This window comes from Sphaerodactylus townsendi, linkage group LG08 (genome assembly GCF_021028975.2).
Source record: "Sphaerodactylus townsendi isolate TG3544 linkage group LG08, MPM_Stown_v2.3, whole genome shotgun sequence".
Lineage (NCBI taxonomy): Eukaryota > Metazoa > Chordata > Lepidosauria > Squamata > Sphaerodactylidae > Sphaerodactylus > Sphaerodactylus townsendi.
Window position 1 is genome coordinate 5,777,985 of NC_059432.1, and position 16,008 is coordinate 5,793,992.

At 50.8% G+C, this 16,008-nt stretch overlaps 1 protein-coding gene and 1 long non-coding RNA gene across 3 annotated transcripts; one reads left to right on the forward strand and one right to left on the reverse strand.

Annotated features, from left to right (window-relative positions):
* Positions 1 to 81: 81 nt before the first annotated feature.
* On the forward strand, positions 82 to 2,291 carry LOC125437522. Of its 2 annotated transcripts, none has more exons than XR_007245230.1 (2): positions 82 to 482; positions 1,911 to 2,291. It is a non-coding gene; the product is annotated as an uncharacterized LOC125437522 (long non-coding RNA). The 2 variants fall into 2 exon arrangements; XR_007245229.1 differs by having other exon boundaries at positions 82 to 458.
* A 1,831-nt stretch (positions 2,292 to 4,122) lies between these two features.
* On the reverse strand, positions 4,123 to 13,534 carry PAOX (polyamine oxidase). The gene is made up of 7 exons (XM_048505127.1): positions 13,299 to 13,534; positions 11,136 to 11,625; positions 10,624 to 10,820; positions 9,201 to 9,456; positions 5,630 to 5,742; positions 4,693 to 4,850; positions 4,123 to 4,485 (listed from the first exon to the last, which is right to left on the reverse strand). The coding sequence occupies exons 1-7, from the start codon at positions 13,495 to 13,497 to the stop codon at positions 4,336 to 4,338; spliced, it is 1,563 nt and encodes a 520-aa protein (XP_048361084.1). The 5' UTR covers positions 13,498 to 13,534; the 3' UTR covers positions 4,123 to 4,335.
* Positions 13,535 to 16,008: the final 2,474 nt, after the last annotated feature.

Consider the following 16,008-nt stretch of genomic DNA (forward strand, 5'->3'; position numbering starts at 1 on the left):
TCACAAGCTTCTGAGCCGGACTTCGCTGCGGAGCGCATGCGCGGAGGTCGAAGGGCGGGGCCTGCCACTGCGCCGGTGAGGGGGCGGAGCTAAGTTGCTGCTGGACTGAATTGAGGGCGCTGCTGGGAGGTGAATCGTGGGAATCGTCCCCCTTCCCTGGCGGGGGCCGCCCCTCCCACACGCTCCCCCAGGCCCCGCCCCCAAAGCGGCAGGAATTTCTCACGCGGGGAACCAAGCCTGACGCGGTAACTGGCAGTAGGAGGGCTGCCAACCTCCAGGTGGCGACTGGAGACCCCTGCTTTTATGACTGATCTCCAGGCACACAGGCCATTTCGCATCCCCAGTATTTCCAGGCATCTCCCGACCCAGAGCTGGCAACCCTCGTGACTAGGCAGCAACAGGGAACCTCTCCCCCTGGTCAGGTTGTGCTCTGAATCAAGTCTTCTCGCATCTCGCACGTGTGTATTTGGAGTTCTTTTTCCGTGAGTTAAAAGGCTGCGCTGCCGGGGTCATCCCGGTATTCTTGGAGGGCAGGGAAGAGGCTGAGAAATAGTGGGAATAATGGACTGATTTGATGATGGGGCGCAGAACACTCTTCGTGGCAATCTAACTCACTGTATTGCTGAAGGCTCCCTTGGGGGGAGGAGTCAGTTGGTTGTTGCGGGCTCTCTGGGCTGCGTGGCCGTGGTCTGGTGCTTTTTGCTCTCCACGTTTCACCCACATCTATGGCTGTCATCTTCAGGGCCATGTCACAGTCACCCACAGTAACTGGGAGCTCTGGCCATGGAACTAGTGGCTGACAGCTGGTGGGCCCTCAAGAAAGTTTCCATTGCTTTCTTGCTGGTGGGCCAGAACTGAGGGGCTCTTGGGAACTTCCTTAAGGAGATCGGAATGGTAGAACCAACCCATAAAAATGGGAGTCACCTTGGAGGGTGAGGCTAAAAGGTGGGTTAATATATCATAGTTAAGTTTCCATACAATTGGACTTCACCCTGCACTGTGTTCTGTGTCCCGCTGGAAGGTTCCTCACGCAAGAGTCTCAAGGATAGTCCCTGTCACTCTCTCAGACACCCAACCCAAAGACCATGCTTGGCTAAACGGAGATGCACCTTGGGCATTATGTGGGTAGATGTTGTGCTTCGACCCCTCGTGCAATGTAGTGTGGGGACTACAAATCAAACAGGATGCCGGCAATGAGCATTGTGTGTATGTCTCTGTCAGAAAAGAAGGTACAACTTTGAAAATCCAGGTCTTGGAGCTGGAGAGATGGACCATGAGGGTTGCTTGAAGCACACATTTGGCATGTATATGGCGCCTTCTCCATTTAAAAGGATCTTGCTCCAAGGCTGGGAAAGATTTCTGTGTGCCTGAGAAGAAGAATAAGACTTTGGATTTATACCCCCCTTTCTCTCCTGTAAGGAGACTCAAAGGGGCTTACAATCTCTTTTCTCTCCCCTCCCCCAGCAAACACCCTGTGGGGCTGAGAGAGTTCCGAAAAGCTGTGACTAGCCCAAGGTCACTCAGCTGGTGTGTGTTGGAGTGCACAGGCTAATCTTGTTCCCCAGATAAGCCTCCACAGCTGAAGTGGCAGAGAAGGGAATCAAACCTGGTTCTCCAGATTAGAGTGCACCTGCTCTTAACCACTGCACCGCTGCTGGCTTCTGCTGAGAGAGGACAGTACTACTGTGGAACAGATCTTCACAGAAAAGGCCTGACCTGTATTGACTGATGTTCCTTTCTTTCCTTTCTCCAGTACAAAGGGTACATACGGGAGTTCTGGCAGAGAGAGGGTCGTGCTTAGAACACCCTATCTGCATTTGCAGAATTAAGGCTAGTAGCACATTGAATTTGTAAGCCGACTATGTGTAACTGTAATCTTTTTTTCCTTCCTATTCCACCTCTCACTGCAGAAATGAGCAACGCCAGCCCACCAGCAGAGAACCAGCAGCAGCCGCCGGAGGAAGAGGAGGAGGAAGTAGTTACAGAAGCCATTCAGGACCCACAGCTGCCAGACGAAGGAAATGTTCCCCCCACCGTAGCACCAGTGGCCTCTGAAGGGGAGCCGGGATTGGGCCCCCACGCGCACTGCCAGGCCTGGCTCCTGGACAGGCTGGATGACGTGTGCTATCTTATCTCCTGCACCAACTGGTATTAGGCTAGTTCCTGTGGGCCCACCAGCTGCCTTCGTTGACGTGCTCACCGCACCAGACAAATCTCTGCCCAGCTTCGTCTGCAGTGAGGACCAAAGTTCTGTCTCTTAATAAAGGCCCGGGAAGAAAGTAGCTCCAAAACACTCTTTGCCTCTCAAAACCAAACCCCCTGATCTCCACAAAACGCTGCTCCTGGGGAAAGGGAACCCTGCAAATTGACCTGGGTGAGAGGTCTGCAGTGGGAAGAGGGAATCAGAGGAAAGGTCTCGTGTGGAGGGCTGTCAGAATGAGAATTAGCTCCCCCTGGCACAATCCGGTTTCTCGAGTTTTATACATGGGCCGTGGGAAGCAGAATTTGCCCTGCGATCCATGTGCAGATACTCCAACCTAAGCCAACGGGTTTACACAGGCATAACTCTGCACAGAATTACCCTGTTGGGATTATTTCATCCAGATCTAAATGCAGGTAATCTACAGAGGCTAGCAGCGCCATCCAGATTTGGGGGTGGGGGGATGTGCACAGGGGCACCCCTCAAGGGGCAGAGCCGCCAGCGCAAGGAGCAAACGTGCCAGTAGCCAGCTGCCCCTCTGCACCGAGCGAACCAGGAAGTCTGGGCCACTGCGGAGTTGAGCTGACGTCCAGAATGGATGCCGGGAAGAGACGGGTCAGGGTGTTCCCAGGGACAGAGATGTCATTCTTTGGTTTCCATCTCGGCTTTGCAGCCAATTCTGTTGCAGCTCCGCCCCTGGACTCATGTTACCCTTTTGGGCGCCACGGAGGGCTTTCAGATGGTGGGGAGGTTTTTTGCTTTTCTCACCCTCTCCGTGCCTCCGGGAAGCCCATTGGAGATGTCGTGGCCCCGCCTTCACTGCTCCACCTTTGCTGCGCCACCCCCACCCTCCAAAGTGTGAACTTACTGCATTGAAATGGCATGTATTAAAATCTTTCAGCAGAGATTAATTTAATGGGCAGTTCTTTACATCATCAGGAAATTATCTTCGGAAGTCACAAAATTTAAAGTGCCCTCCTAGGCAGAATTGTCCCCTTCTAAGTCTACTCATCAGCAAGCTTAGAGTGAGCAAGGTGTGGGAACCTGTATGTGAACATCACACAACTTCTTGTAGACATCTGAACATCCATCTGTAGACACTTCAAGGTGCATACCTGATCCCCGGGGATGGGGGCAGAGGGAAATGCAGCCCTACCCCGGATAGACTTCACTGACTGGCACTACCACCTGCCAACGGTACCACAGTCATTTGGACTGGAAAAGCGAGGTATGAATATTTTAATAACTAAAAACAAACTCAGTTTTTATTTATTAAAATATTAATACCTCTTGGCTCATTAATTTCTGCAGGTGGAGACTCATTCATGATGTCTATTGTCTTGAATGTGTCCTCAACATATTATGGGTTCTTGGCTCTTCCAGTGATTTCACGCAAATGCTAAAAAACTGCATGATTCCATAACAAACACAGTAGTTCCACAGCCGCACCTTCCTGAACAGACCAGACACACAGAATTAGAGCAGACAGAACCCACCTCAGCTAACCAATTTAGAAACAGACCATGGCCAATAGAATCAAAAGGTCCCAGAGAGTCAACCCCTCCCCATGTGGCTCTTCCAACCAAGGCAGTCTGTCCCAAAACTGGGTCCGAAATCAGATTCAAGTGGGTCTTGTTGGTCCTGTCCCAAAAATGTTTGCCACTGCCTTCCCCAGCCGTCTACACTTTACCCAAAGCAAGCTGGGTACTCATGTTACTGGTCTCGGAAGGATGGAAGGCCGAGTCAATCTTGAGCCGTCCACCTGGAACCAACTTCCATCAGGAGAAGAGCTTTGACTGCCCAGCTGCAGCTTTCAACTCTGCACCATGAAGCTCTTTATCCAAGTTCTCACCAATCAGTATTGAGTCCTTCAGTGCAGGAAACTGTACCCCGCAGAGGATAAGGTAGAACCGAGACCTTCCTTGTCAGAGAGCTATTATTTATTCTGAAGGCTTATCTGTTGCACACAGAGAAAGCATTAGAAGCCCTTTGGCATTAGTATACCCGGCAATGGGCTCAAGAAGACAGTCCACCCAGCAGACTGGTCACAAGATTGCAGAGCGGCCCCTGCTCCGACGTGCCACCTCTCTCTGCTACCATGGGCAGAGGAACAGCTCTGCTGCCAGCCACACAGCTCACAGCCTAGAAGAGCACTGCTGGGATTCAGAGCTTTCGTAAAGACGGATGAGACGATCCGCTTCTCTCCAGCCAGACAATAAGGCACCGTGAGTAGTAGAATAGAAAGTGCGGTGCGTGGCTTCTCCGGCGAAAAGAACCTGGGGTGGCTGAAAAGAGAAAGTGGACTATTAGCCCAACCTGTCTGGTTGCTTTACCTCAAGCAAGCTGGGTACTCAGAACAACATCAGGGTAGACACAGGGGATTTTGTGGGGGAAATCAGCGAGGGCTTAGGAAACGGTGAGGCTGTGGATTGGCAGAGCCTGTGACAAACAGGACACAGGTGTCGAAGCAGACAAGAGCTTGGAGCTCTCACCGTGGGATCTGATGCTTCCTCGGGAAGTGGCCGGGCGAGCACATCGATGTCGTCGCCAGAGCTGCCAACGGCCACGTAACTGTAGGAGCCTCTGGTGAGGGGTTCGCTGTGCCACCTGGACCTCAGCATCTTCTTCGGAGGAGCCAGTTGTGGATTTCCTGATTTATATGGAAAATGAGAGAAAGAGGGCTAGTGGGCATGCTCTCTGCCTTGCCTCCTTAAAAAAAAACACTTTAAAACTTCATGGAACTAGTGTGACTTGGGTCACAAAGTGGAGTAGGTTGGTCCCGAATCTGTATAGCTGTTGTGCAAGGCCAAAGACCATGGAGTGGGGGAAATGCAAACCCGTCTTGTGAGGCAAATGGAGCAGCTGTTCAGGCTGAGGTTTCATACAGCATGGCTACAGGCGTGCTGCAAACCATGGGATGGATCCAGACTGAATTCCCCAATGGCCACATAGAGCCTTCCTGTCTCCCCTTTCTCACGGCAGCTTGCAGACCTCCACAAAATACTGCCCCTGGGGGACAGGGGACCCTAAACAAGTGGCCAGTTTAGCCTGGATCCAACCAATTATAATGTTGGCTGCTGCCAAAAGGGAAGCCAGAAAGGTATGGTATCAGTGACTGGAGAAGTTCTTCATGAAAGTTGGTCTAATTGCATTGGACTTCTGGCCCTCTTAGCCCTGTGGCAGCGTCACAAGACGCCTGGAAGAAGTTCACCTCACTATGGCGAACAGTTTACTAGTTAATCTCCGATGGTGCCGTTCCTTCTGGAGACAGCATTCTCAAAAGGACATACTCAGCTGGGAACCACAAACCTCTAGTTCTTGAAGAAAGAGGTGAGGGGGGAAAGAGGGAGATTTGGGGTGTTTTTGACACACAAGCGTCTTTATCCACATATCGGCTCACTGACAGGCAAATGTGGAAGTGGCACCTACCTGTTATTCGCTGAAGCATTTGTGTTAGGGCTGTGAGAACCTCTGCATCTGTAAGGGTTTCCATGAATTCAGCTTCTTCCCCAGCAATGAAGCCACAGAGGACGTGCCCATACCTGTGTGGCAAAAGGAACATTTTCATCTGGTCTCAGAGGCTCAGAGGCTTTCATCTGCTCCAAGTCCACTGAACTGGCTGTATTGGCGCTGTCTGGCTTCATTGAACATTCCTCAAAGGCGTGCAGCAAAAAGATCACATTGGGATTTCATATGATATTCTGAATTCCATTACTTCACAACATGCGATTCTCAGCAGCCGCTACAGTTCTTGAGAACATGGACAAATGAGGAAGACGGCAGGCAGCCATTCCAACTAAAAACATTCATCAGGATGCCAACGGGCCTGATTCTGAGTATTTTGCACCCACACTCTGCCAGTGGCTCTGAACTATTTTATCCTAATTGACACTTCCTAGCAATTCTCCTGAGAGCACAGTATACACCTTTAGATCTTGTTAATGATGTTATTTATGATTCGTGTTTGATGTCCTTTGTGATTCACAGTAACAACCTTTGACCGTATTTAACAACCACTACTCGGCTCCCTCCACCTCACTATCTGCCTGGCACCTGCTATTAAGGGTTAGGTATCAGCTGAAGGCATTCTTGTTTCCCGGGCATCTGGCTATGCAAAAAAATAATCTCCAGTGAATTAATATTGACTGCCATTGTATTTTACTCTGCTTCACTATTTATTCTTTGCTGTTTATTTAACTGAGCTATCGGTTTCATGTATTTGCATTTGTGTTGCTGTGGATCACAGTCAAGAGGCGGAAATACTTCAAGAAAGAGACAGAATGATTATCGGATCCTGGTGTACTGCACCTATTTTGTCAGATGTCTTTTGCTTGCTACCCTGACACACGGATCTTCTGAAATACTGCCCTGAGGGGAAAAACAACTCTGGCACAAATATCATGGGGTTGCATGATCATGGGGTTATTAAAAATGTCCTTTGGATTCATTTAAGCTTGAACTCTAGGACATTCCCCTGAACTTCTCCTCTCTTCTATATTCCCTAGAACAAATATTCTACTGTTAAAGATTTTGAGAAGAATCAGGCAATGTCATTTGGCCAGGCAGACGTCTTCGCATGCCAAATGCCACGTGTCACGGTCAAATTCTTTTTAAAATGGCATTTCTGAAGCCCAGTCTTTATTAAGGCTGACAAGGATCAAATCTTATGCTTCTGAACTTTTATTTTTGTGAAATGTAAACGCCTGTTGCAGGTTTTTTAAAATGCCAGAAAGTGCAGGAAGAAAGAAGAGAAGCTGGAATAAGAGGCAAATGGAACAAATTAGTAAAGACGGTAAAGCACATGGAAAAGACAAAAGAGTAAGCTAAGGGTTCAAGGGTTTGAAAGGAGAGGTGTTGTGATGCCCTGTAGGTATAAGCAAGAAGATTTGCAAGGTCATTCGAAGAAAGGGTTAGGCTGGTCCACACTGAAAAGAAGGGCAGGAAGTGGAAAATGTGGAGGACTATAGGAAGAATACTAGGTCTCACTCCTACACAGAAAAACATTAGCATGAAAACCACTAACATTTTTGCATTAACATGAGACAGCTAAAACAGAACAGAACAGCAGACGGAGTTATAAGCAGCTGCTCGTGGGCTTCCAGCTGTGAAGACCTTTCTGGGTAGGCAGGCAAAGCCCCTTTGCTAATCTTCTTACAGCCCCATCCAGATCGGGTGAGTGGGGATGGCGCAGCTCTGGTGCTGCCCTGCCCTTTCCAAAGCAAAACAAACAAACAAACAAAGCTGGAAAAAATCCCCTATAGGGGATAACAGAGATAAGCCACAAAAATCGCTGGGTGGGCAGTGGAAGCTGACTAAGGAATGTCCATCTGCCCCCTTTGCCAGATGCACAAATAGCTTTCAGTCTCCTGGGCAGACTGATGCCCAACAGCAGCCAACACCACTACTATGAAGAGTTATGTGGATACATCCAGGTGCACCTCAAAATACACAGCTTAATTTTTTAATGCAGAAGTCTCTCTGTTACCAGACTGGGATGGGGAACGAAATGACGTTGTGGAAAAGAGGAAGTTCTAGTAGACTCAATGAAAGAAGGGTAGTAACTTGTCCCGCAAAAAAAGGAAATTACAGTGGAACCTCGGTTTTTCATCGGTTTCGGTTTTCATCGATTTTTTCAGTGAAAAATTTGTCTCAATTTTCATCGATTTGCCTCAGTTTTCATCGATTTGCAGTAAGGTGCAGGGACAAAGCTGTTGCAGGCTGTGTCTGCAACTTGTTTAATGACAATGTCTTGCCCCATTTCAGACAAATCTTAAAGAGGCATCAGAAACAGACCTCTTTGAACTGCTTTCTGGTGCGATGTTGGTCCACTGGCTCTGAAGCTGGTCCTAGTGTTATTGTTTGTTACTGTTTTCAGCATTAAACACTATGTTTATTCACCAAAAAAAATGTGTTTTTGGAGTGCCTAGACTGGATTAATTGGATTTACATTGATTCCTATGGAAAAGTTTGCCTTGGTTTTCATCGGTTTTGGTTTTCATCGATTCTTTTCAGACGGATTACCAATGAAAACCGAGGTTCCACAGTATCTTGCCCTCCTTTACTAAATACAAGCAAGGTTCCCTACAGTTTGGCAATGGTGAAAGGTGTCGTCAAATTGCAGCCAACTCATAGCAACCCTGTAGGGTTTTCAAGAGACGTCAGAGGTGGTTTGCCATTACCTGCCTCTGCGTTGCCACCCTGGACTTCCTGGTGATCTCCCATGCAAGAACTAACCGGGGCTGACTCTGCTGATGAGATCAGGCTAGCCTGGGCCACCAGGGACAGGCACTGTGCAGGGGCTGATGGGAATTGTAGTCCATGAACATCTGGAGCGTCATAGGTTGGCCACCCCGCTCTATAGTTTATAGCTTATTCTCGAATTTGGTGCCGTATCAGTCTGAAACCATAATATTCATCAATGAGAAAAATAACAGTTCATGTATTCAGAAAAAAAAGTGAAATGTCTCTTTGTCCTTCCAGTTGTTACTAGGAACAAAAAGGGTGGGCAGCTAGGAAGCACAATCCCCAGTATTTAGTGTCTTTGTGTGCTCACAAGTCACTGCTAACTTAAGGGAACCCTGTAGGGTTTCAAAATAAGTGGCATTTGGAGGTAGTTTGCCATTGCCTTCCTCTGCGGGGAATTCTGAGAGAGAACTGTGACCAGCCCAGGGTCACCCAGCAGGCTTCATGTGCAGGAGTGAGGAAACAAACCCAACTTTTCAAATTAAAGTACACCACTCTTAACCACTCAAACCCAGATGCACTGACGTCTTTATGGTCTTCCATATGCTGGGAGCACCAAGTGACAGAAATGCTGTGTGGGATTTGTATTTGGCTCATCACACAGCCGCTCCAAACAGAAATTGAACCAGGTGGTTGGATCCCGGAGGGTTTCCCTGGCCCAAACAGCCGCCTGCAGAAAGGCCTACTCACAAGCCCACTTCAGATTTTCTTCCCCCTCAAGAGCAGGCCTGGAGCCCAACAAACAAAACCGACCAACCTCTCTGGTGGGTGGAGAACAATGAAGGCCCCGATCTTTTGGAACCAGGCGGATGGCAAGTCAGTGGGGCCCTTGGCCAGAGGCGATTCTCCTTCCCACACCACCTCGATGACTTGGCAGGCTGGCTCCCAGAAGGGCTTTTCAAATTCCAGGAAGATTTTGTTGTTGGTCCCAAAGCCCAGGTGTCTGATGGCCGCCACCTTCTGGGGTGGGAGTGGAGGACAGAAAAGGGTCTCGTGATGTTCCTTGAGGAAACCTGGGGAGAAGGAAAAGGCTTGTCTAGGCAAGGCAGGTAGGCTGCTAGCCGAGCTGAAGCTCCTGACACACTTTAAGTCAAGATAAGAGCTCTGGAGAGCGCCATGAAAACATTCAGAGCTGAGAAGAGACAAGGAGGGCATCTGTCGAAGAACAGATGCCAAAGGGGTGTAGTGGTTAGAGTTCTAGGCTGAGAGAGCCAGGTTCAAGCCTCCGCTCTACCACGGAAGGTCCCTTGAAGACCCTGGACAAGTCACACATAGATGTTAACCACCTTGCAGGGCTGTTGTTGTTGTAAGGAGCAAATGGAGGAGAGAAGAATGATGCAAAGCGCTTGGGGTCCCAACCGGGGAGAAAGGTGAGGTGTAAATGTAAACAGTGGGCAATAATCTGGTGTCTTCATTCCCAACCTTGAGGATCCTCTTTAGCAGCCTGCAGGCTGTGAGGCATTTTGTGGTGAGGGGCTAGACCCTGGGCATGAGCCACTGGGTGGTGGGGGTGGTGGGGACGATGACAACAGAGGTCTGGCTGATTCTCAGCTCACTGCCCAGAGAAGGCAAATGGACAAGAGGAGAATAGGTACGGGATAACACAAGGAACTCCCCTCCATCATTTGGAACATGCCTGGGACATTCTGGAGGAGGGGGAGGAACAGCTCCTAGCAAGCTCAATTGACAGGAGTCTTGGCTGAATTTGGGACAATCTTTTCGAGTAAGCCAGGTTCTACTAACCTGATTTCCCATCACATTGATACTGGTAATCATGCACCAATAAAGGTTAAGCCTTACCATCTAAATGAGCCAATGAAACAGATTGTAGCCAAAGAAATCCAACAGATGTTGGACCATGGAGTAATTAGAAAGAGCACTTCTAACTGGGGAGCTCCTATAGTAATTGTCCCAAAGAAGAAGGTCTCAGACCATGATTCTCCTGAATACTGAGTCTGTGTAGACTTTAGGACTGAGGCCCCAAATTCACACAGCTAGGGTCAACGTTCACAAAAGTCACTGCTCCATTGCCCCTCCCTTCACTCTCCTGACCCACTGGAGTCCAGCACTTCTAACTGACCCTGGCAGCTTTGGCCAAAGGGAAAGGCAGGCTGATGGTTTTAAGGAAGAAAACTCTTAGCACACGGCCCACAAACACAGAAGAGCTGGAGAAACGTCACCTAAAGGGACGGTGATGATAACGTGATCCGCCAAGAAGGCCTCGCGGCTCTCGCACTCTACTCGCACCGGGAAGACCCGACCTGTGCCGACCTCCACGTAGGAGCCCCCCCAACGAACTGTGGTCACCACTCTATTGAACAGCACGACGTCCTTGGGCAGAGAGGCCGCCAGGCGGTCTGAGAGGCCTTCGTAGCCGCTGGGAAGAAGAAGGGGAGAAGGTCTGGCAGCCTGGTCAGCTGGGGAGATGCGCCTCAGCCCAGGTCCGCCCCACCCCGCCCCACCAGGCTGCCAGTTCTCAACCAAGATGCTTCCACCCGCAACTCAGGAGGGAGGGGGAAACCAGAGTCCCGGAGGGAGAAAGCCCACTCCATGGAGGTCACAAAGGTCACATCCAGCTACTGGACACCTCCCTAAGTAGCGCACCCCCGGCTCGGATTCTCTCCTGCCAGCCCTGCCGAGCCAGGCACACGGGCAAGCTCCTCTCTGGGGAGAAGCCGAGGCAGCCACTCACCTGGGGAAGGTGCAGTCCAGGCCGGGGAGCGTGGCGTACTCCCCGAAAGGGCCCAGCGCCACCAGGTCCATGCTGTGCGTCCCACTCACACAGGTTTCCACCTTCAGGCACATGCTGAGGAAGGCCAGCTTCAGGCGCTTCGTCTCCTCGTCCTCCGGCCACTCCTTCACCTGCTGAGCGATCGCCTCTTTGAGATACTCGCCCACGCTGGGCACCGGCACTTCGGCTGCACCCAGGAACCCGCGTGTTTCTTCCAAGAGGGTAAAATAGAGGACTCTCATGGAGTCTGCCAGGCCCGGGCTGAGCTCCCGGCCCTGGCTGGAGTAGCAGACAGACGGCAGCAGCAGATGCCCCCCCATTTCCACCTGCTGGTTCTCCTCTGACATGGCGCTCTCTTCTAGCAGTCCGTACTCCCTGGCCAAGCAGAAGACGGGGTTCTCCGGGGAGGGCCCGTGGATCCAGTGGGCACCCATCTCAACCACCTTGTTTCCTAGAAGAAAGGAGAGAGAAGCCATTTTGGCCTGGAGCTGCTTCCCCTCGAAGGTGCCAGCAGAATAGCCCTCAGGCAGTGGTGGGATTCAAATAATCTAACAAGTTGTCGAAGGCTTTCACGGCTGGAATCACTGGGGTGCTGTGTGGTTTCCGGGCTGTATGGCCGTGTTCTAGCAGCATTCTCTCCTGACGTTTCGCCTGCATCTGTGGCTGGCATCTGTGGCCCACACATTCAGATCCTCTGGAGATGCCAGCCACAGATGCAGGCGAAACGTCAGGAGAGAATGCTGCTAGAACACGGCCATACAGCCCGGAAACCACACAGCACCCCAATCTAACAAGTTGTTCACAACCACCAGGTGGTTGTTCACAAGCACCATTTTAACAACCGGTTCTGCCAACATGGTGCGAACCGGCTGGATCCCACCACTGCCTCCAGGCCTCCGCATTCCAGTGCCAACTCCAAGACGGGAAATGCTGGAAGATTTGGGGGAGGAGCCGGGGGGGGGGGGAGAAAAGCTCAGCAGAGCCATGATACCACGGAGTCCACTCTCTGAAGCTGTCGTGGCCTCCACAATAGATGTGATTCCAGCAAAGCCTCAGGCCCAACCTGGAGGTTATGAATAAACCATTCAAAAAAAAGGGGGCAGAGTTCAGAATAAACAAGTCAGAGTGAACTGCACAGCTAACTAGTCACCGCAGGCCACGGATTTCTAAAGTGTGCCAAAGTATGTCAAACTTTGAATCCAAAATAAAGCTATATTCTAGCCCCACCGGTCTCGGGTGTCTTTTCCCCCATGGAGTGTTCAGTGTTTACATGTGTCCAGGGTGAACTCTTTCATGGGGTGAACTCTTGTTTGTCTAGGAAGTGAACGCAACCTTTCTATGGACTGCTTCACAAAGACTTCAGAGGTCAGTGTGGTTACAAGATAGCTTTATTTTGGGCTCTGGGTTTTTGCATACTTCAGAAATTCGTGGCCGGATCTGACTGACCTGCTTAGCCAGGTCGACACAGCAGCAGGGGGGCAAACCAGGGGGCATCCCTTGTATACTTACTGTGACCCCTGGCGGGCCTTGCGCGTGGCAGACTTACAAGGATTCAGGGTTATGGACCCCTCGTGGAGTGGTTCTCCCCTTAGCCTGCTCCCCCTGTGTAGCAACCCTGGATTTCCTCCCATACAAGCACTAACCAGGGCGGATCCTGCTGATGATACGATGGGGGCTGGTCCGGCCACCCGGATTGGGGCCCCCTGAGGACAAGGGAGGGAGGCGGGGGGGGGGGAAGGTTCGGTCCACTTCACCGCGGTTGCTGCCCCCCCCTCCCCGGAGCCCTTCCTCATTTCCCCTGGCGCAAGCTGGCCTGATGGCGAGTCCCGGTGGACTAAGCAGGGCTGGGGGGTTTCTGGCGCCTGGGGGACCGACGTCCATTTGGGGGACGGGGGGAGTTCAGCGGGGCTGGGGAGCCGCAGGATGCGCCCTGCCTTTGCCTCCCCCCAAACGCCGATCTCTGCAGCCTGGGAGCCCGTGATCATTCCGGGAGACCTCCAGGCGTCGGCGGGAGGTCAGAGGCCGGGAGCTGCGGGGCGCCTTTTGGACGGGGGGGAAGGGGTGGTCCCGGGCTGCTGCCTTGCCAGGGCGCCTGCCCAGCTGTCCCCCCCCCCCCCGCCTTACCCAGCCTGGCGGAGCGGACGCGGCCCCCCGCTCGGCCCGAGGCCTCCAAGACGCGCAGCTCCGCCAAGCCCGGCCGGGTCAGCGGCAGGAGGCGCCGCGCAGCCCCCAGCCCGGCCAGCCCCGCGCCCACCACCACCACCCGCGGACCCCCGCCGCCTCTCGACCCCGCCGCCGCCGCCGCCGCCGCCGCCGCCTCCATCGCTCCGGGCCCCGCTCGACCCGGCCGGCCCCGCGCCCTCCCCCACGCACGGCGGGAGGAGCCCCGCCACGGAGAAGCACCGCCTCGGCCGGGGAGGGCGGCTCTCTGCGCCTCCCGCCTGCCTGCCAGCAGTGCCTGCCTGCCTTGCCACCCTGTCTTTCTTTCTTTCTTTCTTTCTTTCTTTCTTTCTTTCTTTCTTTCTTTCTTTCTTTCTCTCTTTCTTTTCTTTCTTTCCTTCTTTTTTCTTTTCTTTCTTTTCTTTCTCTCTTTCTCTCTCTCTTTCTCTCTCTCTTTCTTTCTTTCTTTCTTTCTTTCTCTCTCTTTCTTTTCTTTCTTTCCTTCTTTTTTCTTTTCTTTCTTTCTTTCTCTCTTTCTCTCTCTCTTTCTCTCTCTCTTTCTTTCTGCTGCTTTCTCTCCTCTTTTCTTTCTTTCTTTCTTTTTTCTCTCTCTCTCTCTCTCTTTCTTTCTTTCTTTCTTTCTTTTCTTTCTTTCTCTCTCTCCCTCCTCCCTCTTTCTCTCTCTTTCTCTCTCTCTCTCTCCCTCCCTCTTTCTTTCCTTTCTCTCTCTCTCTCCCTCCCTCTTTCTTTCCTTTCTCTCTCTCTCTCCCTCCCTCTTTCTTTTCTTTCTTTCTCTCTCTCTCTCTCCCTCTTTCTTTCTTTCTTTCTTTCTTTCTTTCTTTCTTTCTTTCTTTCTTTCTTTCTTTCTTTCTTTCTTTCTTTCTGCTTCTTTCTTTCTTTCTTTCTTTCTTTCTTTCTTTCCTCTTTCCTTTCTTTCTTTCTCTCCTCTTTTCTTTTCTCTGTTTCCTCTTTTCTTTCTTCTTTCTTTCCTTCTTTTCTTTCTCTTTCTTTTCTTTCTTTCCTTTCTCTCTCTCTCTCTCTTTCCTTTCTTTTCCTTTCTTTCTTTCTTTCTTTCTTTCTTTCTTTCTTTCTTTCTCTGTCTCTTTCTTTCTTTCTTTCTTTCTTTCTTTCTTTCTCTCTCTTTCTTTCTTTCTCTCTTTCTTTCTTTCTTTCTCTCTCTCTCTCTTTCTTTCTTTCTTTCTTTCTCTCTCTCTCTCTCTCTCTCTCTCTTCTCCTTTCTTTTCTTCCTTCCTCCTTCTTCTTCTTTCTTTCCTTCCGATTAACACCATTAGAGGCTCCACCATTTAAGGAGCACCCCTTCCTCTATTCCCCCCGTCCCCATCTCTGCTGCCCCACTGTAGAGGCTGTGCTGGGAAGACAGGGGAGTCCGGGTGGGTGCAGTTTCAGTGCTTGCCCTGGAACCCATTTTCTGTATCTGTTGCCCCCCCCCCCCGCATCCGTGCAGGGCCAGCAGCCGTGCCATGCTCCAGGGGCCACGATGGGGTTGCCTCCGATCCTGATCCGGCGCGTGCGCATCCCTTTCCTCCTTCCTGCCCAAGAGGCTTCTCCCTCCACGAAGGAGCACCCACCGGGCACCCACCGGGAACCAGAGGCGTAGCTAGGGAAAATGGAGCCTGGTGCAAAATCTGAGTTTCGCTGCCCCCCCCCCTCATGTTCATTTGTGTTTTTTGTATTTTTAGTGTTTTTTCAGTTTTAAGCCTGCAGGGGGCGCAGTTTTAGGCTAGCTGCAGCATCAAAATGTCAGGGTATCTTTAGGAGACTATCCTGATGATACCAGCCAGGTTTGGTGAAGTTTGGTTCAGGAGGTCCAAAGGTGGAAACAATGGGGGATGGGGGCATCCCCTTTGGGAGTCCATAGTTTTGGACCCCCTGAACCAAACCTCACCTAACTTGGGTGGTATCATCAGGAGAGTCCCCCGAAAACTCCCTGAAATTTTGGTGCTGCTATCCTAAAACTGCGCCGCCTGCAGACCAAAAACTGAAAACACTAAAAATATAAAAAAACAAACCTGAACATTTTGTGGCTCCCCCCCACCCAGGCGTGCACCGGGTGCAACGCGCATCCCCCGGTCCCCTTGTAGCTACACTTCTGCATGGAACCCTCGCATGGAACCATCTGAGAGGTCACCAGGGGTTCCCTGGCAGATCATGATTTATTGGGGGGAAAGAGTATTTCCGATTAGTGTGAGTCCAGTTACCTCTCCTTCTGTGCTCTTTGGCAGTGGGCCATAGAACTGTGCTTATTTGGTTGAACCCATTATTGATTTTCAACGCAAGAAAGGGGGAACCAATGAGGTGAATCTGCCATGTTGCAGGACAGGGAGGGCGGAGTGTTTCAGTCAGTCAGTCAGTCAGTTTAATTATGGCCATTAGGCCAGCAAAAAAGAGTAGAGAAGAACAAGAAAAAGGAAGAACAATAAACAAAAGAAAAATCGAATTTGTACAGAAATCCACGATACAAGTCTATACACAAAAAATATCATCAGCTTGTAACATTAAGTCACCGTCATGTGGTCTGGCTCTTGATCCCAACATGATTCTTCTCTTACTATATGCCAGCATACAAAATTTAGCTACCTGCTGAGATATAAGAGAAACTCGGTCTTCCAGCAAAATTCTCACAAGAACTGAATCGGAATTAACTCTAGTTCAA

Coding starts and splice junctions, on each gene's coding strand:
- PAOX (XM_048505127.1), bottom strand. CDS start 13,497: ATGGAGGCGGCGGCGGCGGCGGCGGCGGCGGCGGGGTCGAGAGGCGGC. Junction 11,626..13,298: donor CGTCCGCTCCGCCAGGCTGG/GTAAGGCGGGGG, acceptor CCTTTCTTCTAG/GAAACAAGGTGGTTGAGATG. Junction 9,457..10,623: donor TATCATCACCGTCCCTTTAG/GTGACGTTTCTC, acceptor CCTTCTCCCCAG/GTTTCCTCAAGGAACATCAC.